Below are 17,500 nucleotides of genomic sequence, written 5' to 3' on the forward strand. Positions count from 1 at the left end.
GCTTTGTGTACACGCATGGCCATCATGGTGAACGGCCGGTTCCGTTGCCTGGGCAGCGTCCAGCACCTGAAGAACCGCTTTGGCGACGGCTACACCATCGTTCTGCGCGTGGGCGGGCCGGAACCAGACCTAGGCCCCGTGCTGGCCTTCATAAATGCGGAGTTTCCCGGGTCTCTGCTGAAGGAGAAGCACCGGAACATGCTGCAGTACCAACTGCCCTCTGCCCTCAGCTCTCTAACCTGGATCTTCAGCACCCTGGCCAAACACAAGCAGCGCCTCTGCATAGAGGACTACTCTGTCTCCCAGACTACACTAGACCAGGTATGTGTGTGTGTGTGTGTGTGTGTGTGTGTGTGAGTGTGTGTATGTCAGAGACTACTCTGTCTCCCAGACTACGCTAGACCAGGTATGTGTGTGTGTGTGTGTGTGTGTGTGTGTGTGTGTGTGTGTGTGTGTGTGTGTGAGTGTGTGTGTGTGTGTATGTCAGAGACTACTCTGTCTCCCAGACTACGCTAGACCAGGTGTGTGTGTGTGAGAGAGTGTTTGTGTGTCAGAGACTACTCTGTCTCCCAGACTACGCTAGACCAGGTATGTGTGGGTGTGTGTGTGAGACATCTTCCAGACAACACTAGACTAGATATGCATGTGTTTGTGCACGTGCGTGTGTGTGTGCGTGTGTTCAGTGCACTGACCTCTCTGTCTCTGTGTCTCTCCCTCAGGTGTTTGTAAACTTTGCTAAGGACCAGAGTGATGACCCGTTGGAACACAGCAAGGACCTATCAGTGCGTCGCAAAGAGGCCGTGATGGGCATGTCCCTCTTAAACCCCGCCCACAGACCCTCCCCCAAAACACCTTCCAAGGAGGTCAACGATAGCCTTGTGTGACGGCCTCGTCTCCTGGCAACCAGGACTAGACACGCCCTGTGGCTCACGGGGACACCTCCATCTTCCTCCTTATGTCTCTCTGTTGCTATGGCCTCTGAACTGTAATTCAGAAAATTCGGAGGTGCAAACTGCAGGAGCCGTTGTGGAGAATGATGAACTCAATGCAAGTCAATGCAACTGAAATCTCCTGGGGGGGCAGCTGGGCATGGCCACCTGACCACCCCCCTAACACACACACACACACATGTGAATGAATGAGTATGTCAAACTTGAATAACTGCCTCGATTTGTGTATGTGTGTGAGGATGTGTGTGAGGATGTGTGTGTGTGAATGTGTGTGTGTGTGTGTGTGTGTGTGTGTATCTGGGCCAGTGTCACACTCCCCAGTTGTGTGTGTGGCTGAGCTCACTAAATGCACACACATGAAGAATTATCTGGGTCTCAGAGACACCAGTGTGTTTGATTTCTTAGCTTTTATTTATGTTGTAAATACAAACAGAAATCTATGAACAAAAAGTTTTACAATTTTGGAATTGAAGTCTTAATAGGGCATTATGTGTTGTGCTGACCAATCAGAGGAATTGTAGGAGTGGCTTGGTGTATGATTGATGTGATAGGTCTTTTGTAATAAAATGTTTTAGAGGTTCGCTAGGGGTTTCTCCTTTGCTAAGTGAAGCTGCACAATCAACTGCACCTGAATACCTCAACTGATTCTGCAGTATAGACAGTATCCATGTCAACCAAGTCTTGATTTGTGAATCCCAAACAACTTAACACTTCTAGAACCCAACCATTCCAGTATCCACAACTAACACTTCTAGAACCAAACCATTTCAGTATCCACAACTAACACTTCTAGAACCAAACCATTTCAGTATCCACAACTAACACTTCTAGAACCAAACCATTCCAGTATCCACAACAAACTAATTTTAGAATTCAAGAGTCCAAACATTTCAGTATCTATGACAACAAGACACTAAACAGGCTAGAGACCACAGCCTTAGTATGGTGTCCCCAAAGAGACGGGGAGGAAATGAACAGGGGGAGGGGGGGGCGGGGTTACCAGCATCAGTATGGAGTGATTGGAATCATGTGAGATTATTTTGCACTGGGAGGTCTGTGAGTAGTGGGTTTTGAGAGACAGCGCTGTGCCTGCTGTTGGCTGAGTGTGATAAAGGACTGTATGCACTAGACTGCCACAGCCATCGGTGAGAGCTGTTACTATGTTCAATACTAACAATAAATAAAACTACCACAAATCTGTAAGACCACTGTTTCTGTGTGTGCTATTGCTGATCGTGTGTGTGTCTGTGTCTACATGTAGAAATGTGTGTGTGCGGATGCAGTCTGTAGAAGACTCCAGGGGTAAATGCTGGGGTGTAAAGAGAAGGGAGGAGTAAATGCTGGTGTGTAAGGAGAAGGCAGGGGTATTAACAGTTTCTGTTTCTTCAGGAGGAAGGAACACATTGCTGGGGCAGCTGGATAAGGATTTTTCATCAGAACATTCTGGTTGTTGAAGAAGCCTTGTTTACTGGAAGTAGTAACTTTATCATTTATGTGTATCTGTATGTGTGTATGTCTGGGTGTGTTCTCATCACTGACTAAAGTCTGTCATAACTTCAGTTTTATTACAGATTACAGGACAGTGTAGCATCTTTTTATCAGGTATCATGAGCCCAGTTTGCAAAAGTAGAGGTGTGTGTGTGTGTGTGTGTGTGCGTGTTAGGGTGACCAGGTGTCCCTCTTTGCATTGTACTGCACAGCACTTTGACCCTATGTCGGGCATTCCACATACTGGAGATAATATCCTGCATTTTCATCTGCCATTTGGTCAATAATTGTTAGAAAAAGAACACATGGATGCCTTCTTCTACCCACCTGGCACATGAACCGCTCATGCCGTTGTGGCCTAATTTCCCTAATTCCTCTATTTAATAGCACTAATTTCACTTCTATTTAATAGCACTAATTTCCCTTCTATTTAATAGCACTAATTTCTCCTTTATTTAATAGCACTAATTTCACTTCTATTTAATAGCACTTCATCAAAAGCAGCAACTTGGCTCATACAAATGCAACATAGCCAAGCTTGTCTAAAATCCTGGCTGTCATCCCATGGCTGAGAAGAGAGCAGGGAAGGTGGTCATCAAGAGGCTGTCAATCAAACTGTACAGACATGAATCTCCTCTGCTACATCACCAAACCCAATGTGTTAATGAGCAGAACGGCAGTATACAAGTGTTTCTGTTTCATTACACACAAACTTACTACGCGTCCCACATTTGGTCTGTTTGCATCTGGTCACCCTAGTGTGTGTATGTGTGTGTGTGTATATGTAAGACTTAAGTCTAGTAAAATTAGGTAACATACAGCATAAGTGTGTGTGCTCCAGTAACATCTACCACTTAAATAAACATCAAAACTCAAAAACTGAAATAACTCTTCACATTGGTCCTGGGGGTATGTTTAACAGAGACTACTGTTACTCGTTAATTTAATTAACTCGTTAATCGAATGTTCTAATCTAATGAAGTCATGAATCTAACGTTCTAATCTCATTAACGTCAAACTAATGTTCCCTTTATTACCATTAACACAACCTCCTCCTAAAGAGTTACATCTAATTAATAACATCTTCATAGGGTGTAATAAAGTGTTTATAAGACATATATCAGCTGTGAGGATTAATTAATAACATCTTCATAAGGTGTAATAATGTGTTCATAAGACATACATCAGCTGAGAGGGTTAATTAATAACATCTTCATAGGGTGTAATAAAGTGTTTACGAGACATACATCGGCTGAGAGGGATAATTAATAACATCTTCATAGGGTGTAATAAAGTGTTTATGAGACATACATCGGCTGAGAGGGATAATTAATAACATCTTCATAAAGTGTTTATAAAACATACATCAGATGAAGGGGTTAATCTCGGTTCTGGTCAGTAGTTGACAAGAATAATATCTGGACGGGTTTTGTTGCTCACTTGCTGGGTGAAAATGGTGTGGGGAACATGAGCTTATTCTGCTGAGACACCAGATAGGTCACACTCTCCCTCACTGCAAAGAGCACACACACACACACACACACAGACGTAATGTTAGACACATGGATAATGTTAACAGTGACTGTGTGTGTGTGTGTGTGTGTGTGTGTGTGTGTGTGTGTGTGTGTCACCTGCGGCCACCACTCGAGGGTCCCCATGAGCTTTGTGTCTGGAAGCAGCACGCTGATCTGCCCCTTCATACCACCACAGAACATGCACTGCAACACACACACACACACAATTAATTGAATTTATGTAGTGATTTGTGTACATGCCATTAACAATGAGCATTGTTTCAATGTGCTTCACAGAATGCAAAGTGAGTAGACACACTGTGACACTGTTTTTAAACAGGACATGCTCACCACAGACAATGCACGGGTGCAGACCCACACACACAGACACTCATGAAAGCACACACACACAGACACGCACGCACACACACCCACACACACAGACACACACACGCACACAGAGCAGTGCTTACTACGGTTGGTGGGTCCGAACTCGCTGTGAAAGACCCCGACAGGCAATGCATAGCCCACGGCTGAGTGAGCACTGACCGCCGCCTCAAACGCTGGACCCCACACCGCTGGACCACCCGGACGCATCTGGAATGAAGCCAGCTCATACACACCTGTGGCACAGACACAAACACACACACACACACACACACACACACGCAAAACCAGACTCAGAATCCTCTGTTGAAAAAAAGTTGAACAATAGAGATAGAGCCAAATACAGGGCAGGTCAACTAAATTAGGTCAAATAAAATCAGCATGGAGTGCTGTTTGCTACTGATGGCCTGGACCTGTGTGTGTGTGTGTGTGTGTGTGTGTGTGAGAGTGTGTGAGTGTGTGTGTGTGTGTGTGTGTGTGTCTGATGTGTAAACATCCCCAGAGGCGGCTATGTGTGAGATTAGTCCTAATCTCCTCCATTCACATTACTGCACTATGGGATACCATCGCTCTGTTACACAACGGCACACACTGCCGGCCGGCCCGCCCTATACGCTGAATACGCAAATAAAGTCGCTAGGAAACATAAAATCAATAGATTATGTCAAACCAATCAACATCTCTCTGACCCGGGGGGACCCCGTGTCAGTCATGTCGATGGATGGGTTTGATTGGCACAGGTGCTGAAGCAATTGTCTAATTAATCATTATGCTGCTGAAGACCGATACGATGTACGACATGATGGCGCCTTTAAAGCACAAATGTGCCTCTGGTGCTGCCAAATAAAAAAATTAAGGAAATGAAGATGGAGAATATAGTTCGGGATTCAGATGCGTCATGGACCACCATCATTGCAAAAACGAAGGAACAGATAATCAATTCACAGGTGAATATTAGTCGATTCTGTTTAGAAGCAATAACCCCCCTGAAGTCCGCTGCATCGTCACGGAAGCAGAGACAAATGAGATCAGTTTTGTCTGAAATTTCGAAATCCAATCTTAACACCACATTGTCAAAACAATGTGACAATAGTGTTCCCATAAACCTTAAGGCTTTTCCTTCCGAAAACACTGAAAAATAAAACTACTAGTAACCCCAGTAGGATAGGTAATCACCCACCTCTTAATTAGTTGTTCTTTTCATGTAATCAACATCACCTGTCTGAGCTGATGACAGCTGCAGGTGGAGTAAAGATATGTCGCCCCCTGGTGGTGGTTTGCATTCAAAACCCAGTGAGAGAACGTTTAATCGGCCCTTTTAGCCTTTTTGGTTCGGTGCAGGAACTACGAACCTACTAGTGACGTAATATTTTGCTGTTCGATTCCATCAATTCCAAGCACAACAAAGTAATAATATATTTATCCTAATGTTAGTATTACCTCAAGGTTGAGTCGTCATGTAACACTGGAGCTAACACTGGATGGCACCGAGGTGAAGCTATCCGACATTTTCCTTTTTTGGAACAGCTATTCTTGTGTTCATTGAATGTTCACTTCAATTCGCTCTATTTGAACTGATATGTGCAAATGTCCTAATTTTTGTCAGCCGGTTGGCATAATGCATCCACCATTGCATTTTTTCTAATACACTACCACTCCTAAAAAAAATGTATACACAAAGAATGAGCAAAATCTATGGACACAAAGAACATAAGGGCAGTTGTGCAAATGAGATGGATGTGGTTGAGCACCCCCTGATGGCACTGAGGTGAGTGCGTGCCGAGGCTGACAACACACCAGCACAAAGAGTGTCAAATGCCGTCTGTGCACAGACAATAGACAGTGTGTATTGTGAGTGTATTGTACTAGTCGTCTGATTGGTTGCTGGGGCCATAATAGGGCTACCTGGCTGGTGTGTGGGATTCCCACTCTCTCCTCTTCAGCACGCATTGGACTTCTGCTCTCTTTATACACAACATAGTCTAGACTCACATCACACTTTTGTTTATCACTAAACTGATGATATTTTGCCTTTTTTTTTAGTATTCTCTTACTTTAATAAATAACTTTATTTAAACGTTGTCTCACCAAATAAGCCTGGTGGGCATAACAGTATTCCAACAATGTGTGTGTGTGTGAGTGTGTGTGCGTGTGCGGGTGGATGTGTGTATGCATGCATAAAAATGAGCAGAGTGTGTTGTGTTGAGACATGCAGAACTGTGAGTTGAAGAGACGCAGCTGGGAGTGTTAATGTATTGTGCGCACGTAGTCACCCATCATATCATATTCTTTAGACTTAGAGATAATTTTTTTATGCAGTTCTAAATATGGGGTGCTGTTTGTGTGTGTGTGTGTGTGTGTGTGTGTGTGTGTGTGTGTGTGTGTGTGATTCTCACCTCCCTCTTTGGGGGCGCGCTGGATCTTGCTCCAGGGCACCATGTATGTGACCTCATTGTCCTGTGAGGTCAGCATGGGCATGGCCTTGGAGATGTACTGCTCTATCCAGCTGGGGTCCTGAGCCAGGGCTGCCCTTACACCTGCCCGCTGAGAATAGCTGTCTGAACACATGAGGCACACACACCCACATTAGCCACACATAAAAAAAACACACACATCCACATCATACTCATATAGACAGAGAGACATATTACACACCAACACATAAACACAGACATGAATAGATGTACACACTGTGCAGAGACATACACACGTTTGACAAACACACACGTCAGACACCCACATAAGCCAATACACTAAGCCAGTGGTCCCCAACCACCGGGCCGCGGCCCGGTACCGAGGCATTTCCTACCGGGCCGCAAAGAAAGAATAAATAATTTATATAATTTCCGTTGTATTAATTATTAGAGTCTGAAAGGTGTTTTATTTTGAAAAACAACCGGATTTTCCCCGATGTAACATTCGCCTGTGCCTCTTGACACGTCAAGACCCTTTTCTCGGTCACGAGATATGTTACTCAAAAAACAAGCACGCAAACTAGCGAAAATGAGTAAGAAACAAACGTTCTTAGAGGCATGCAACTGAAGAGACGTGTGCACAATCCACAGACTCCACAGCAACGCGAAATCAACTTCAGACTGATCAAAATCATGTCAAAGCAGAAAGCAAGCACCAGTGGATTAAACGCAGACCTAACTTCACCAGTGCAGAGGTGGAGGTAGGCTACTGTTGCAGAATGTGTCCATAATGCTTATTTATTTATCCACTTATATTTGCAGTGTTCGTGTAGTGCTTTTTTAGAACATTACGATGACTCTTAGAAGCGTACATTTAAATGTGAAACGTAATTGTTAATGATTCAAATATTCTCATATTTTTTATTTTTATAATTATTTAAATCGGGGGATGTCTGTAGAATTGACGTGAACGCAATCACCAACGGTTTCTCACAAATTAAGCCCTTAAAAACAATCTGGCTGATTCACCACTGCTATTTAGCGTTCTTAAATTCTGGTCCAAGTTAAAAACGAATCCCAGATGAGAAAACTTTCATGAATGCCAGAATTGTCCCTGCAGTTACTTTTATACACGGAAGAATAGGTGCAACTCGCGTTCAAATGATAACTCTCCGTTTTATTGATGGATCAGAAATGAAACTGTATTTGATTTGTTTGTGTCAGTCCAGCCCTTTGCATTTCGCCACAGAGGGAGCTTTCACTAAACAATCATAGGTCCTCGACGTTTTTTTTTCTCCGTCTGTGACATCGCGCCCCCCCGGGAGAGTGTCCGCGCCCCCCACTTTGAGAACCACTGCTTTATAGGATAAAGTACAAGTCAGTACAATGGTGAGTTGTATTTTTCATGCACTTAACATTCGTTTTTATGCCGGTCGCGTTATTTTATTTTTGCTGTATTTATCTGCCGGTCCGTGAAAATAATGCCTACATTAAACCGGTCCGTGGTGCAAAAAAGGTTGGGGACCCCTGCACTAAGCCACATCAGACATGCATACATATATACACACACATACAGATACGCATAACACACACACATACATGAGAAACACATGCACAAACACAGGCTGTCTGCCCACACACACACACACTAACCATACTTCCAGATGTGGAAGACCTGGTTGAGGCCTCCGTACTCCACGCTCCAATAGCCCATGAGCTCAGAGTGTGCCGTGCGCAGGTGGATCTTCTCGTTGGTGAGGCGCAGGAACGCCGCATTCTGGTGTGGCTGGATGCAATATGTGCGGAACTCATAGAATGTCCCGTGCTGCTGCTGGTCTGTGGAGATGCAGGCCTGTGATTGACACACACACACACACACACACACACACATATATAAACACACACATATTCACACATTCACACAAACACATACAAATATATACACACACATACAGATATTCACACACTCACACACATTTGCACATTCACACAGACACACACATTCAAACATACGCAAACAGAATCCAACACATGGACACAAACAGAGGTCAAACTGTGCCTCCTACTGGTAGCTCCCACTTGTGACACTGAAAACAACTGGTCAGTTGAGAGACAGTAGTAGACTGGATCTTATTCCTTTTAATGTAAAGTCAATGACGACAGCGGTGTCGTTACATTACTGTGCAACAGTTCATTTGTTTTGCATATGATGAAGTTACTCTAAGAGGCCTATCTCCATGGCAACCATTCTAAACTCTCGCACAACTGAGCTCAAGACTCAACAGCAAAACTAATCTGGGGAGTTATTCAGCGGTAGACAGCATACATCTGCAGGTGTCTCGTGGGCTTCATGTTCCTGTGAGGAATGATGATCACTGTTAATTATCAGCCAAGGCCAACTCCACGAGTGCAATCTCTGGACTCTGCACTGGGGCACAAGTCACGCTCACAGGACTGACGATGCACGTGCACAACCACAGGTACAACAGCTTACAACCACTGGGTCAACTTCTCCCGCTGGAACGCACATTCTTACACTGTTGTTATTCACCACGTTGTATCAACAGGTCTTTAATAACTGAGTCACATTGAGTCATGAACTCTATTCATTGCGTGCCAAAATGAATGAGACAGACGAGTCATGACATGTCTGGTGCCTCGCGCAGCACTGTAAGCAACCCAGGATTGTAGCTCCTGTGGGTCACAAATTGTTGTTGGACTTAGAGTCAGTGTTGCAGTTTCACTCTCTGTCATAACAGGGGCGTCTCCGCGCCCCCCTCCCCTCCGGCTCAAAGGGAGCCCCCAAACCCCAAGCTTATTTCCCCAAAGGCCTATAGGACTGGGCCCCTGTAAGGCTGCACCTTTAGGCCACTCTTAACTGCCTAGTAAACCAAAAATGCTCCACTCAGCCCAACCAGTCCAACAGGGGCGGTGCCAGGGGGTGCTCCAGCTCCCCCTGGATTAGCCATAGCACCCCCAAGAAAATAATGGTTTATTTATTATTGTTATTTAATTTCATTCTGCGTTATTTATTGTGTGATAATAAAATTTAACTCACAAAAGAAAAGTATAACAGATTGAAATTAACAGATTGTCTTAGACACAGAGCAATCATTCTGTCATAACCTTTGACCCAATTTTCACGTCGCACGCGTGAACGTTGACGTTACCACGGTTGAAGGAGAAAGCGAGCTAGTGCGTGGTAGTTTCAAGTTAACATCAACAATGCATCGGTTTTTGCTACCTTTTGCTATGTCCACGTTTGGAAGAACGATTAAGAAACGAGAGGGACGTAGAAGAAGCATCAGTGACATAAGCATGGTTCGAGAAGACCAAAACTCCAGAAATATCTACCTCGCATGTTTGGAGTCCAACAAAGGTGTTTTTGTAAAAGCTGGTTGGAACAGTTTGCGTGGTTGGAGTACAGTGTAACGAAGGTCTTGTTAGCTGTGCAACTTTAATGAATGCTGTCTGATTTGTTGCATGCATTGATTGCCCTGTGTCGCTGAAAACTCGTTTCGGTTGATTAGCAACGAAGAGGCCCTTTTTTGCCGAAGATTTTTACTTTTGGCCTTTTTCCTCTTTTTTGAGCCGCCTTGAAAAAATCAAAGGCTCTTTAGCGTAGGAAAAGCAGTCTGTCTGTGTGCTAGGTATACACAAGTTTCGATGTGATTATTGATTGTGAACTGAAATAATATATACCTTTTAACGCATTTCTGACTCTTTGACTGTTTTAGTTAATTCTATCTGCTATTCCAAGATTAATTTCACTCTGTCTGACATGGTAGTGGTCACCTGGCGCCCAACTTCAACCCCCACTACCACAAGTGTTTTAGAGTAAGTGAAGTATTTTGGATTGCGGACTCTATGACATGCTGTATGCATTTTGTCAGTGACCGTCGCAGATGAACGCGGCTATGTGCGCGTCCGTCGGAAGTAGCCTAGATAATGATAATAATAACACAATCGGTGTGTATAGCGCTTTTCATGGACCCAAAGATGCTTTAGAGAGCAAACATGTAAACAGATGATAGACGATATGGTGGGGGGGGGTGTTGTAGTATACAACCATGTGACACATTAGGCTATCACCCTCATTTTCATAGCACTCTCGCTAAAACGCCGAGCTCCCCCATAGCACCTGCAGAAAAAAAATGTCTGGCGCTGCCACTGCATTCCAATCAGTCTAACAGAAAAAAGGGCTTGGTGGGGGTGGGAAGGGGTTAGTGCACTTAGCCGCAACCCCAGTCCAATACAAAATCGTGCAGCACTTCGGCCCAGTGCAGCATTAAAGCGACACATTTCGCAATCAAACCAACGCGACACTTCTCTTTTCTATGACAGAAGCCTAGTTTCGCACGTATGACTTAAGCGGTCTGCTGTTAACTATCTATCTAACAGTTTGGTCTACATTCAGGGTTTTTGCCATGAAAACTGAGACTCACCACCTGCAAGCTCTTAGGCGCGATGACGTTCTCCAGGAGCCGCGACGCGTTCCACAGGGCTTTGCGTGCTGTCAACATCGCTCCTCGACTTCAGCTTTCCTACACTGACAGCGCCACTTGTGCGAAGAAACTTTTTTATCTCTACCATAATCCGTAACGCAAAGTACGGAAGCCGAAGTGCCAAGTTCAAGTCCGAAAAGAGTTTCACAGCCAGAAGCTACGGAGACACTTAGAATGAGTTGTCCCAGGCAAACAGTCCTGTGCTATCCAGTCCGTTGACTCACATATCACAGGTTACGTCGGCATTCCAATGTCTATGTGTTACAAGTTTAGTAGCGCTATGCACATTCTGTCCAAACAGGATACTGATCGGACTTTAAGGAATGTTGCCTTTATAAAAGCCTTTGACACAGCAGAATATAATTTCCCAAATTACGGGTTAATAACAAGTTATATAGATTTCCATCTTTGAAAAATAGTAACAGCAATTATATATTTTGAGTATATTGGCCTATATTTAATTATATTCTATAACTATACGCGCCAAACGGCAATATCTCCTGGAGAAGTTCAGAGGAATTAAGCCTATCTTAAGCAAACAAACAAACAATAACGTTTTCTTTAATTTTGTCAACCAAATATTGCTGTAACGTCTGATGCAGCACGTGGACGAGGCGCTGGATCACAAACACACCTGCCGCGCCCCTCCCATGCGCCTGTTTTAGTTATGTGATCCAGCTCACGCGCTTTAGCATGCGCTCAGCAGTATTCGTTCACCGGAATGTTTATCCCTTAATAAAGACTAGACAATAGCGGCGCGTGGGGAGGGTATGGAGGGGGCCGCGTCAAAACATCACCACCCGCGTCATAATTTATCACAGCCAAAAACCCGCGAGCCAGAGTCACTAACGCAGCCTAGCAGACGCTTCAGACGCACGTGAGATCCCGAAGGAAAAGCATCTAAAGGCAGACTGGAGATTAAGCACGAGCCTAAGGACACAACTACTATCATTGACTGAGTTCACCTTGCGCTCGTATCACCGACTCCCACTCAAAGACAGGATGCGTGCAGCTCTAGTGCTTCTGTGCCTGGCCATTCTCTATTCTGCGGGTAAGACATTCTCATCTCGTCATCAACCCGGTGTAAACGTAATAAGTTGTTCAGAAAACACAACTATCCCGTTTCTATATTTTCAGATGCGGAGGACAAGTCGCGACTTTACAGAAGGGTGAGATGCGCGCCCTGCCCTGCTAGACTTCATTCCCGCCTTCATTCTTCTTCACCTATCTGACGAAGATTATCTCTCTCCCTCTCTGTCCGTCTGTGTGTGTTTGAGTGTAGCCCGCGTGTGGGGATATGAGCGTAACCCAAGCATGTCCCCTCAACTACTCGCCGGTGTGTGGGAACAACGGACACACGTACCCAAACGAGTGCGCACTCTGTGTGCACAGACTGTGAGTCTCATTCCCTGTAATACCTGAGTGTGTGTTAATGAGTGTAATTACGTGTAGTTATGGCACTGCATGTGTCTCTCTGGCTATCATATGTTTCGCTGCCTCGTTGTTCACTTGTATTTGAAACTTGGTCAGGCTTGGCTTTACGCACAGAAGGCTATAATGGTGACCTCCTGCAGTCTTTAAATGGCGTGTTTTTTGGGGGGAAAGGTGACATTCATTTTTAGTAAGTAACTGCGTGTTCTCACAGGGACACGAACGCGGACATCCTGATCGTGAAAGACGGCCGCTGCTGAAGAGACCAAGCCCCTGCGTGAACCTGTATAATGTACCTGTTGAATTAGCATAAATCTGTTTTTATTAATAACTTTCTCTAATTAATATCTAAACACTATAACTATCTTTTATATTCATATTGATGTGCAAAACATTTATTTTGAATATTAAAATGTTAGACTGATTGAATTAACTGGTGGAGTCTTTTTGCTCGTAATGTATGTAGGCTAAGAAAGTAGCCCTAAACCCTACAGATAATCATATTCGCTATTCATACATCTCCTCATTGGTATGTGCTCAGAGATCAGACACAAGATCATCCAGTGGGTGTTGCTGTATATTTAAATGTATTAATTTAGATGACGACTTTACCCATAGCGACTTATAATAGCTGTGCCAGCAGCCTAGGCTCATTTAGTGACTGCACATAATGGGCCGCGTCACACCTGTTAGGGCCGAAACACACCAAACGCGTTTTAAAAAACGGGACGCTAGCAAATGCATTGTTTCCTATGGTACGGCGCGCCTTGCGTGTGCGCCTTTTCTCCGCCACGCGTTGCGTCTTTCTGGCGTTTTTTAGATGCGCTTAAAAGTTGAACTATTCTCAACTTTCCAGCGCGGAGGCGCACCCCTCATCAATGTTACACTCGGCCCAGGCAGGTTGCGCACGCAGCTCCGCTTCCTAGGCGCCGGGCAAAACAGCCTGGTGCCCCTGCGGCTGTTTTGGCCGCCGCACTTTGCCAAGGCGTTTTTGAAGCGTACACGTTTTTAGAAACGCGTTTGGTGTGTTTCAGCCCTTACACTGGATAAACAATCGTAGATAGCTGGCATTGTATTGCAGAATTGCATTACCTGTATCGGGCACTAGGTGGCATTACAGGACCGATATTTTGCTGTTTCCAAAAGGGTGTTACATTGAATCATTTCCCCCCGAAACGTGGGTAGCACGCAATTCAGCGGAGTCGCTGTACTGAGTTAGACCCGTCATGTTTAACAGTTTTAAAGAGAAAATTAGTGAGGTTTTATTACCTGGAGATGTCTTTACATTTGACCTGCCTGACTTGGCGTCCAATGTGAAGCCCGAGAAGGTGATTTGTGGCCCAGGATTGCGGCGGGACGGAGATGATGTACGCGTGTGTAAGTGTGGCATTCTACGGCACAAACCTCCAAATGTGTTCTGGATAGACTCGCAACAGAAACGGGTGAGTTGTATGACCATCACTGTCAGCAGCAACAGATAATGTGTATGTGTTTGTTGTTATATTATGTAATTCAGGTTAACCTGTGAAAAAAGTTGTTAGCACTAGCTAAGTAGCTAGTTAGTTACTAGCAGTAACATTAGAGTTGACTCATACGTGGTATTGGTAAACTTGGTATTCAGATAGTAACTATAACAATGTATGACTAATGTTGCATGGCTCGGTTTGTTTTGGTTTAGTTTAGTTTAGTTGAGTTCTGGTAGTCTGGTGAGGGAAATGACTACAGGACAAGTGCCGGTTTCAAGAAACAAGATGTAGGATATAGAACTATAACATTCACAAACATTGGGTGGTTTCACATGAGTACAAATAACATATAAAACTACCGCATACATAGCAAAGAACTCAGGCTTCTATGGCCAAGAAGAAAGATTTTAGATTGTTCCCAGTTCACGCTCTCACGGCTGCCGTTTCCCCACAGTATGTGCCGGTGAAAGGTGAGACGGTGATTGGCGTTGTGACGGCCAAATCAGGAGACATATTTAAGGTGGACGTGGGTGGGAGCGAGCTTGCCTCCCTATCCTACCTCGCTTTCGAGGGAGCCACCAAGCGGAACCGACCCAACGTACAGGTAAGTGAACACACCTGACCAGCAAGTGGGAAAGCCCCAACATAGACACAACCTTTGGGAAAGAGACTTCCTATGAACAGAAGATGCTCTAAGCAGGCAGATATGTCCCAGAGTCAGACACACATGTGGACTCGTCCTGTACATGTCCATGAAGTTGATTAGACCAAGTCAACTCTCCTGGGTCTAGTCATCACCGTATGTGAATATTTGTGTTGTTATGTGATGGTGTGCTTTTTGTAATATGTGTATAATGGTGTTTGTGTGTGTGTGTGTACACACTCATGTCTCTCTCTCTGTATACACTCATGTCTGTGTGTGTGTGTGTGTGTTTGTTGTGGCAGGTGGGGGACCTGGTGTTTGCCCAGTTCATCATTGCTAATAAGGACATGGAGCCTGAGCTGGTGTGCATCGACAGCTGTGGTCGTGCCAACGGAATGGGGGTGTTTGGAGAGGGGGGGTTCCTCTTTCGCGTGTCACTGGGTCTCGTGCGTAGGTGTGTATGTGTTCACACATGATGCACAACACACACACACACACACACACACACACACACACACACACACACACACACACACACACACACACACACACACACTCACTCACTCACTTAGTGCCTGTATATGAACCCCTGCTCCCTGTGCTGTGTGTGTGTGTGCGCAGGTTGCTGGCCCCTCAGAGTGAGATCGTGGCAGACCTGTCTGGTCTGTTTCCGTGTGAGCTGGTGGTCGGGTTGAACGGGCGTGTGTGGGTGAAGGCCAAGAGCACCCAGCAGACCCTCATCCTCGCCAACCTGCTGGAGAGCTGTGAGAACATGACATCCAATCAGAGACAAGCTCTCTTCAAGAGGGTGGCAGATGGAGCGCTCTAGGACGTGAGTGTGCTGTGTGTGTGTGCGTGTGCATGTGCTGTGTGTGTAGGTCGCCAACCTGCTGGAGAGCTGTGAGAACATGACATCCAACCAGAGACAAGCTCTCTTCAAGAGGTTAGACAGTGCGCTGTAGGACGTGTGTGTGTGTGTGTGTGTGTGTGTGTGTGTGTGTGTGTGTGTGTGTGTGTGTGTGTGTGTGTGTGTGTGTGTGTGTGTGTTTTCCTCTCATGCTCTCCTCAGACTGTTTTGGCAGTTGCAGTCTTCTGGTCCGTCACTCTGTACAGTCCGTGCTGCAGTGTGAAACAGGGTACTTTAGTTCCTGATGACTTCTATACTGTTCTCTGTTGTAATTTGTTTGTTTTTGTACCTTTTTATGGAAATAAATACAGAAACTGATCAGACAAGTGTGTTTGTATATGTAAATGTGTGTGTATAAGTATGTATGTATGTATGTATGTATGTGTATGCATAAGGGGGAGTAGTGTGTGTGTGTGAGAGAGAGAGAGAGACAGAGAGAACAGAAACCAACCACACAAACACACACAGTCCCTGCCCAATGCTGTTTTAATGTGTTTAAGGAAGTCCTGGTTTAATCCTCTTATGTCATCTGTTTACATCTGGACATGAAAAACATAAACAATGCATCAACAAAATCATTGTGAAACATCTTTGCATCACGTCAGATGCACCACTGCATAAAACTAGGGTTATAGCTTGGCGATGTGTCAATGTCGGTGTGTGCATCTGTATAGGTGTAATGTAATGTAACTTTCGTTTGGTTACTTAGCCTGCGTGAGTGAATGGGTGAGGATGAGCGCGATGTAGTAACCTGTAATGTGACAAAACATCCACACGAGGGCAGTGTTGTCTGCACACGCCGGCGTGTCTGCTGGGGTTTCATCGGGAAGTGACACGCGTGTGTGAGAGTGGAAGAGAGCCACAACAGGAAAGAGCAGACAATCAGCATCTTCTCAACACAAACACAACAGACCAGAAATGAGGGGTGTGGTGAACTCTTCGTTATCTCATGACTGCGCATGAACTCTGGTGGCCACTCTAACATTGAAAACACACACACACACACGATAGAAAAGGAAATATGAACCCCCATTAGAGTACATGACCATGAGAAAGAGTGTGTGTCTGCAAAAGATAAAGGAATAAACCAAATGTACACACACAGTCACACACAGATCTAAGCAGCTCAGTGGCTCTTACCTCTTCTTCACTGCCTGGCCTTGGCACTCAGACGTGAAAGTGAGAGCGTGTAATAGCAAGATGGGTTAAGCTCCAGAGCTGCATTTCAAGAGTCAGATCAGAGCTATTTGCATGTTAACTTACCCAAACCTGGCACACACTCACACACACAGATCAGAGCTATTTGCATGTTAACTTACCCAAACCATGGCACACACTCACACACACAGATCAGAGCTATTTGCGCGTTAACTTCCACAAACCTAGCACACACACACACAGATCAGAGCTATTTGCGTGTTAACTTCCACAAACCTGGCACACACACACACACAGATCAGAGCTATTTGCGTGTTAACTTCCACAAACCTGGCAGAGGTTGTCTGGTTCTGATTAGGTAGGAAGTGGAAAACTCGCATCACAGACAGATCACAGCCAACACAGGTATCAGACAAGAGAGAGAGAGAGAGAGTGAAGCAGAGCGAGAATCACAGACTTCAGCACAGTATCAGAACAGGGTGTCAGTGAAAATGAATAAGTGTATCCCCCCCACACACACACGCACACACTCACACACACACAGAGACGGAGAAAGCGTGCAGCTGTAACAGATCACCTGCACCCTTCCTACAGGCACCACACCAGACACAACACACAGGAGCAGAGTAAACAGCCC

At 45.0% G+C, this 17,500-nt stretch overlaps 4 protein-coding genes across 5 annotated transcripts in view; 3 read left to right on the top strand and 1 right to left on the bottom strand.

The window, feature by feature from the left end:
* The window catches only part of abca1b (ATP-binding cassette, sub-family A (ABC1), member 1B), a 38,979-nt gene extending 36,833 nt beyond the window's left edge, over window positions 1-2,146 (top strand). Inside the window, exons 46-47 of the mRNA XM_031568989.2 lie at window positions 1-321; window positions 720-2,146. The exon at window positions 1-321 is cut by the window's left edge and continues 16 nt beyond it. Coding sequence (XP_031424849.1) covers window positions 1-321; window positions 720-884 — 486 coding nt within the window. The 3' untranslated portion in view covers window positions 885-2,146. The remainder of the gene's footprint in view (window positions 322-719) is intronic.
* A 350-nt stretch (window positions 2,147-2,496) lies between these two features.
* On the bottom strand, window positions 2,497-11,383 carry nipsnap3a (nipsnap homolog 3A (C. elegans)). 2 transcript variants are annotated; one of them, XM_012814365.3, is made up of 6 exons: window positions 11,202-11,383; window positions 8,407-8,605; window positions 6,736-6,897; window positions 4,426-4,575; window positions 4,070-4,156; window positions 2,497-3,951 (listed from the first exon to the last, which is right to left on the bottom strand). In XM_012814365.3, exons 1-6 carry the CDS (start codon window positions 11,274-11,276, stop codon window positions 3,875-3,877), a joined length of 750 nt encoding a protein of 249 aa, XP_012669819.1. In that variant the 5' UTR covers window positions 11,277-11,383; the 3' UTR covers window positions 2,497-3,874. The 2 variants fall into 2 exon arrangements, with proteins under 2 accessions (XP_012669819.1, XP_012669818.1); XM_012814364.3 differs by having other exon boundaries at window positions 11,199-11,377.
* A 595-nt stretch (window positions 11,384-11,978) lies between these two features.
* On the top strand, window positions 11,979-13,147 carry LOC116220701 (probable pancreatic secretory proteinase inhibitor). Its single transcript, XM_031568678.2, has 4 exons — window positions 11,979-12,309; window positions 12,396-12,427; window positions 12,541-12,653; window positions 12,904-13,147. The coding sequence occupies exons 1-4, from the start codon at window positions 12,261-12,263 to the stop codon at window positions 12,947-12,949; spliced, it is 240 nt and encodes a 79-aa protein (XP_031424538.1). The 5' UTR covers window positions 11,979-12,260; the 3' UTR covers window positions 12,950-13,147.
* Window positions 13,148-13,843: 696 nt separating this feature from the next.
* On the top strand, window positions 13,844-16,032 carry exosc3 (exosome component 3). Its single transcript, XM_012814366.3, has 4 exons — window positions 13,844-14,131; window positions 14,610-14,759; window positions 15,101-15,252; window positions 15,420-16,032. The coding sequence occupies exons 1-4, from the start codon at window positions 13,916-13,918 to the stop codon at window positions 15,625-15,627; spliced, it is 726 nt and encodes a 241-aa protein (XP_012669820.1). The 5' UTR covers window positions 13,844-13,915; the 3' UTR covers window positions 15,628-16,032.
* Window positions 16,033-17,500: the final 1,468 nt, after the last annotated feature.

The sequence above is a fragment of the Clupea harengus genome, chromosome 6 (genome assembly GCF_900700415.2).
Source record: "Clupea harengus chromosome 6, Ch_v2.0.2, whole genome shotgun sequence".
NCBI classification, from domain to species: domain Eukaryota; kingdom Metazoa; phylum Chordata; class Actinopteri; order Clupeiformes; family Clupeidae; genus Clupea; species Clupea harengus.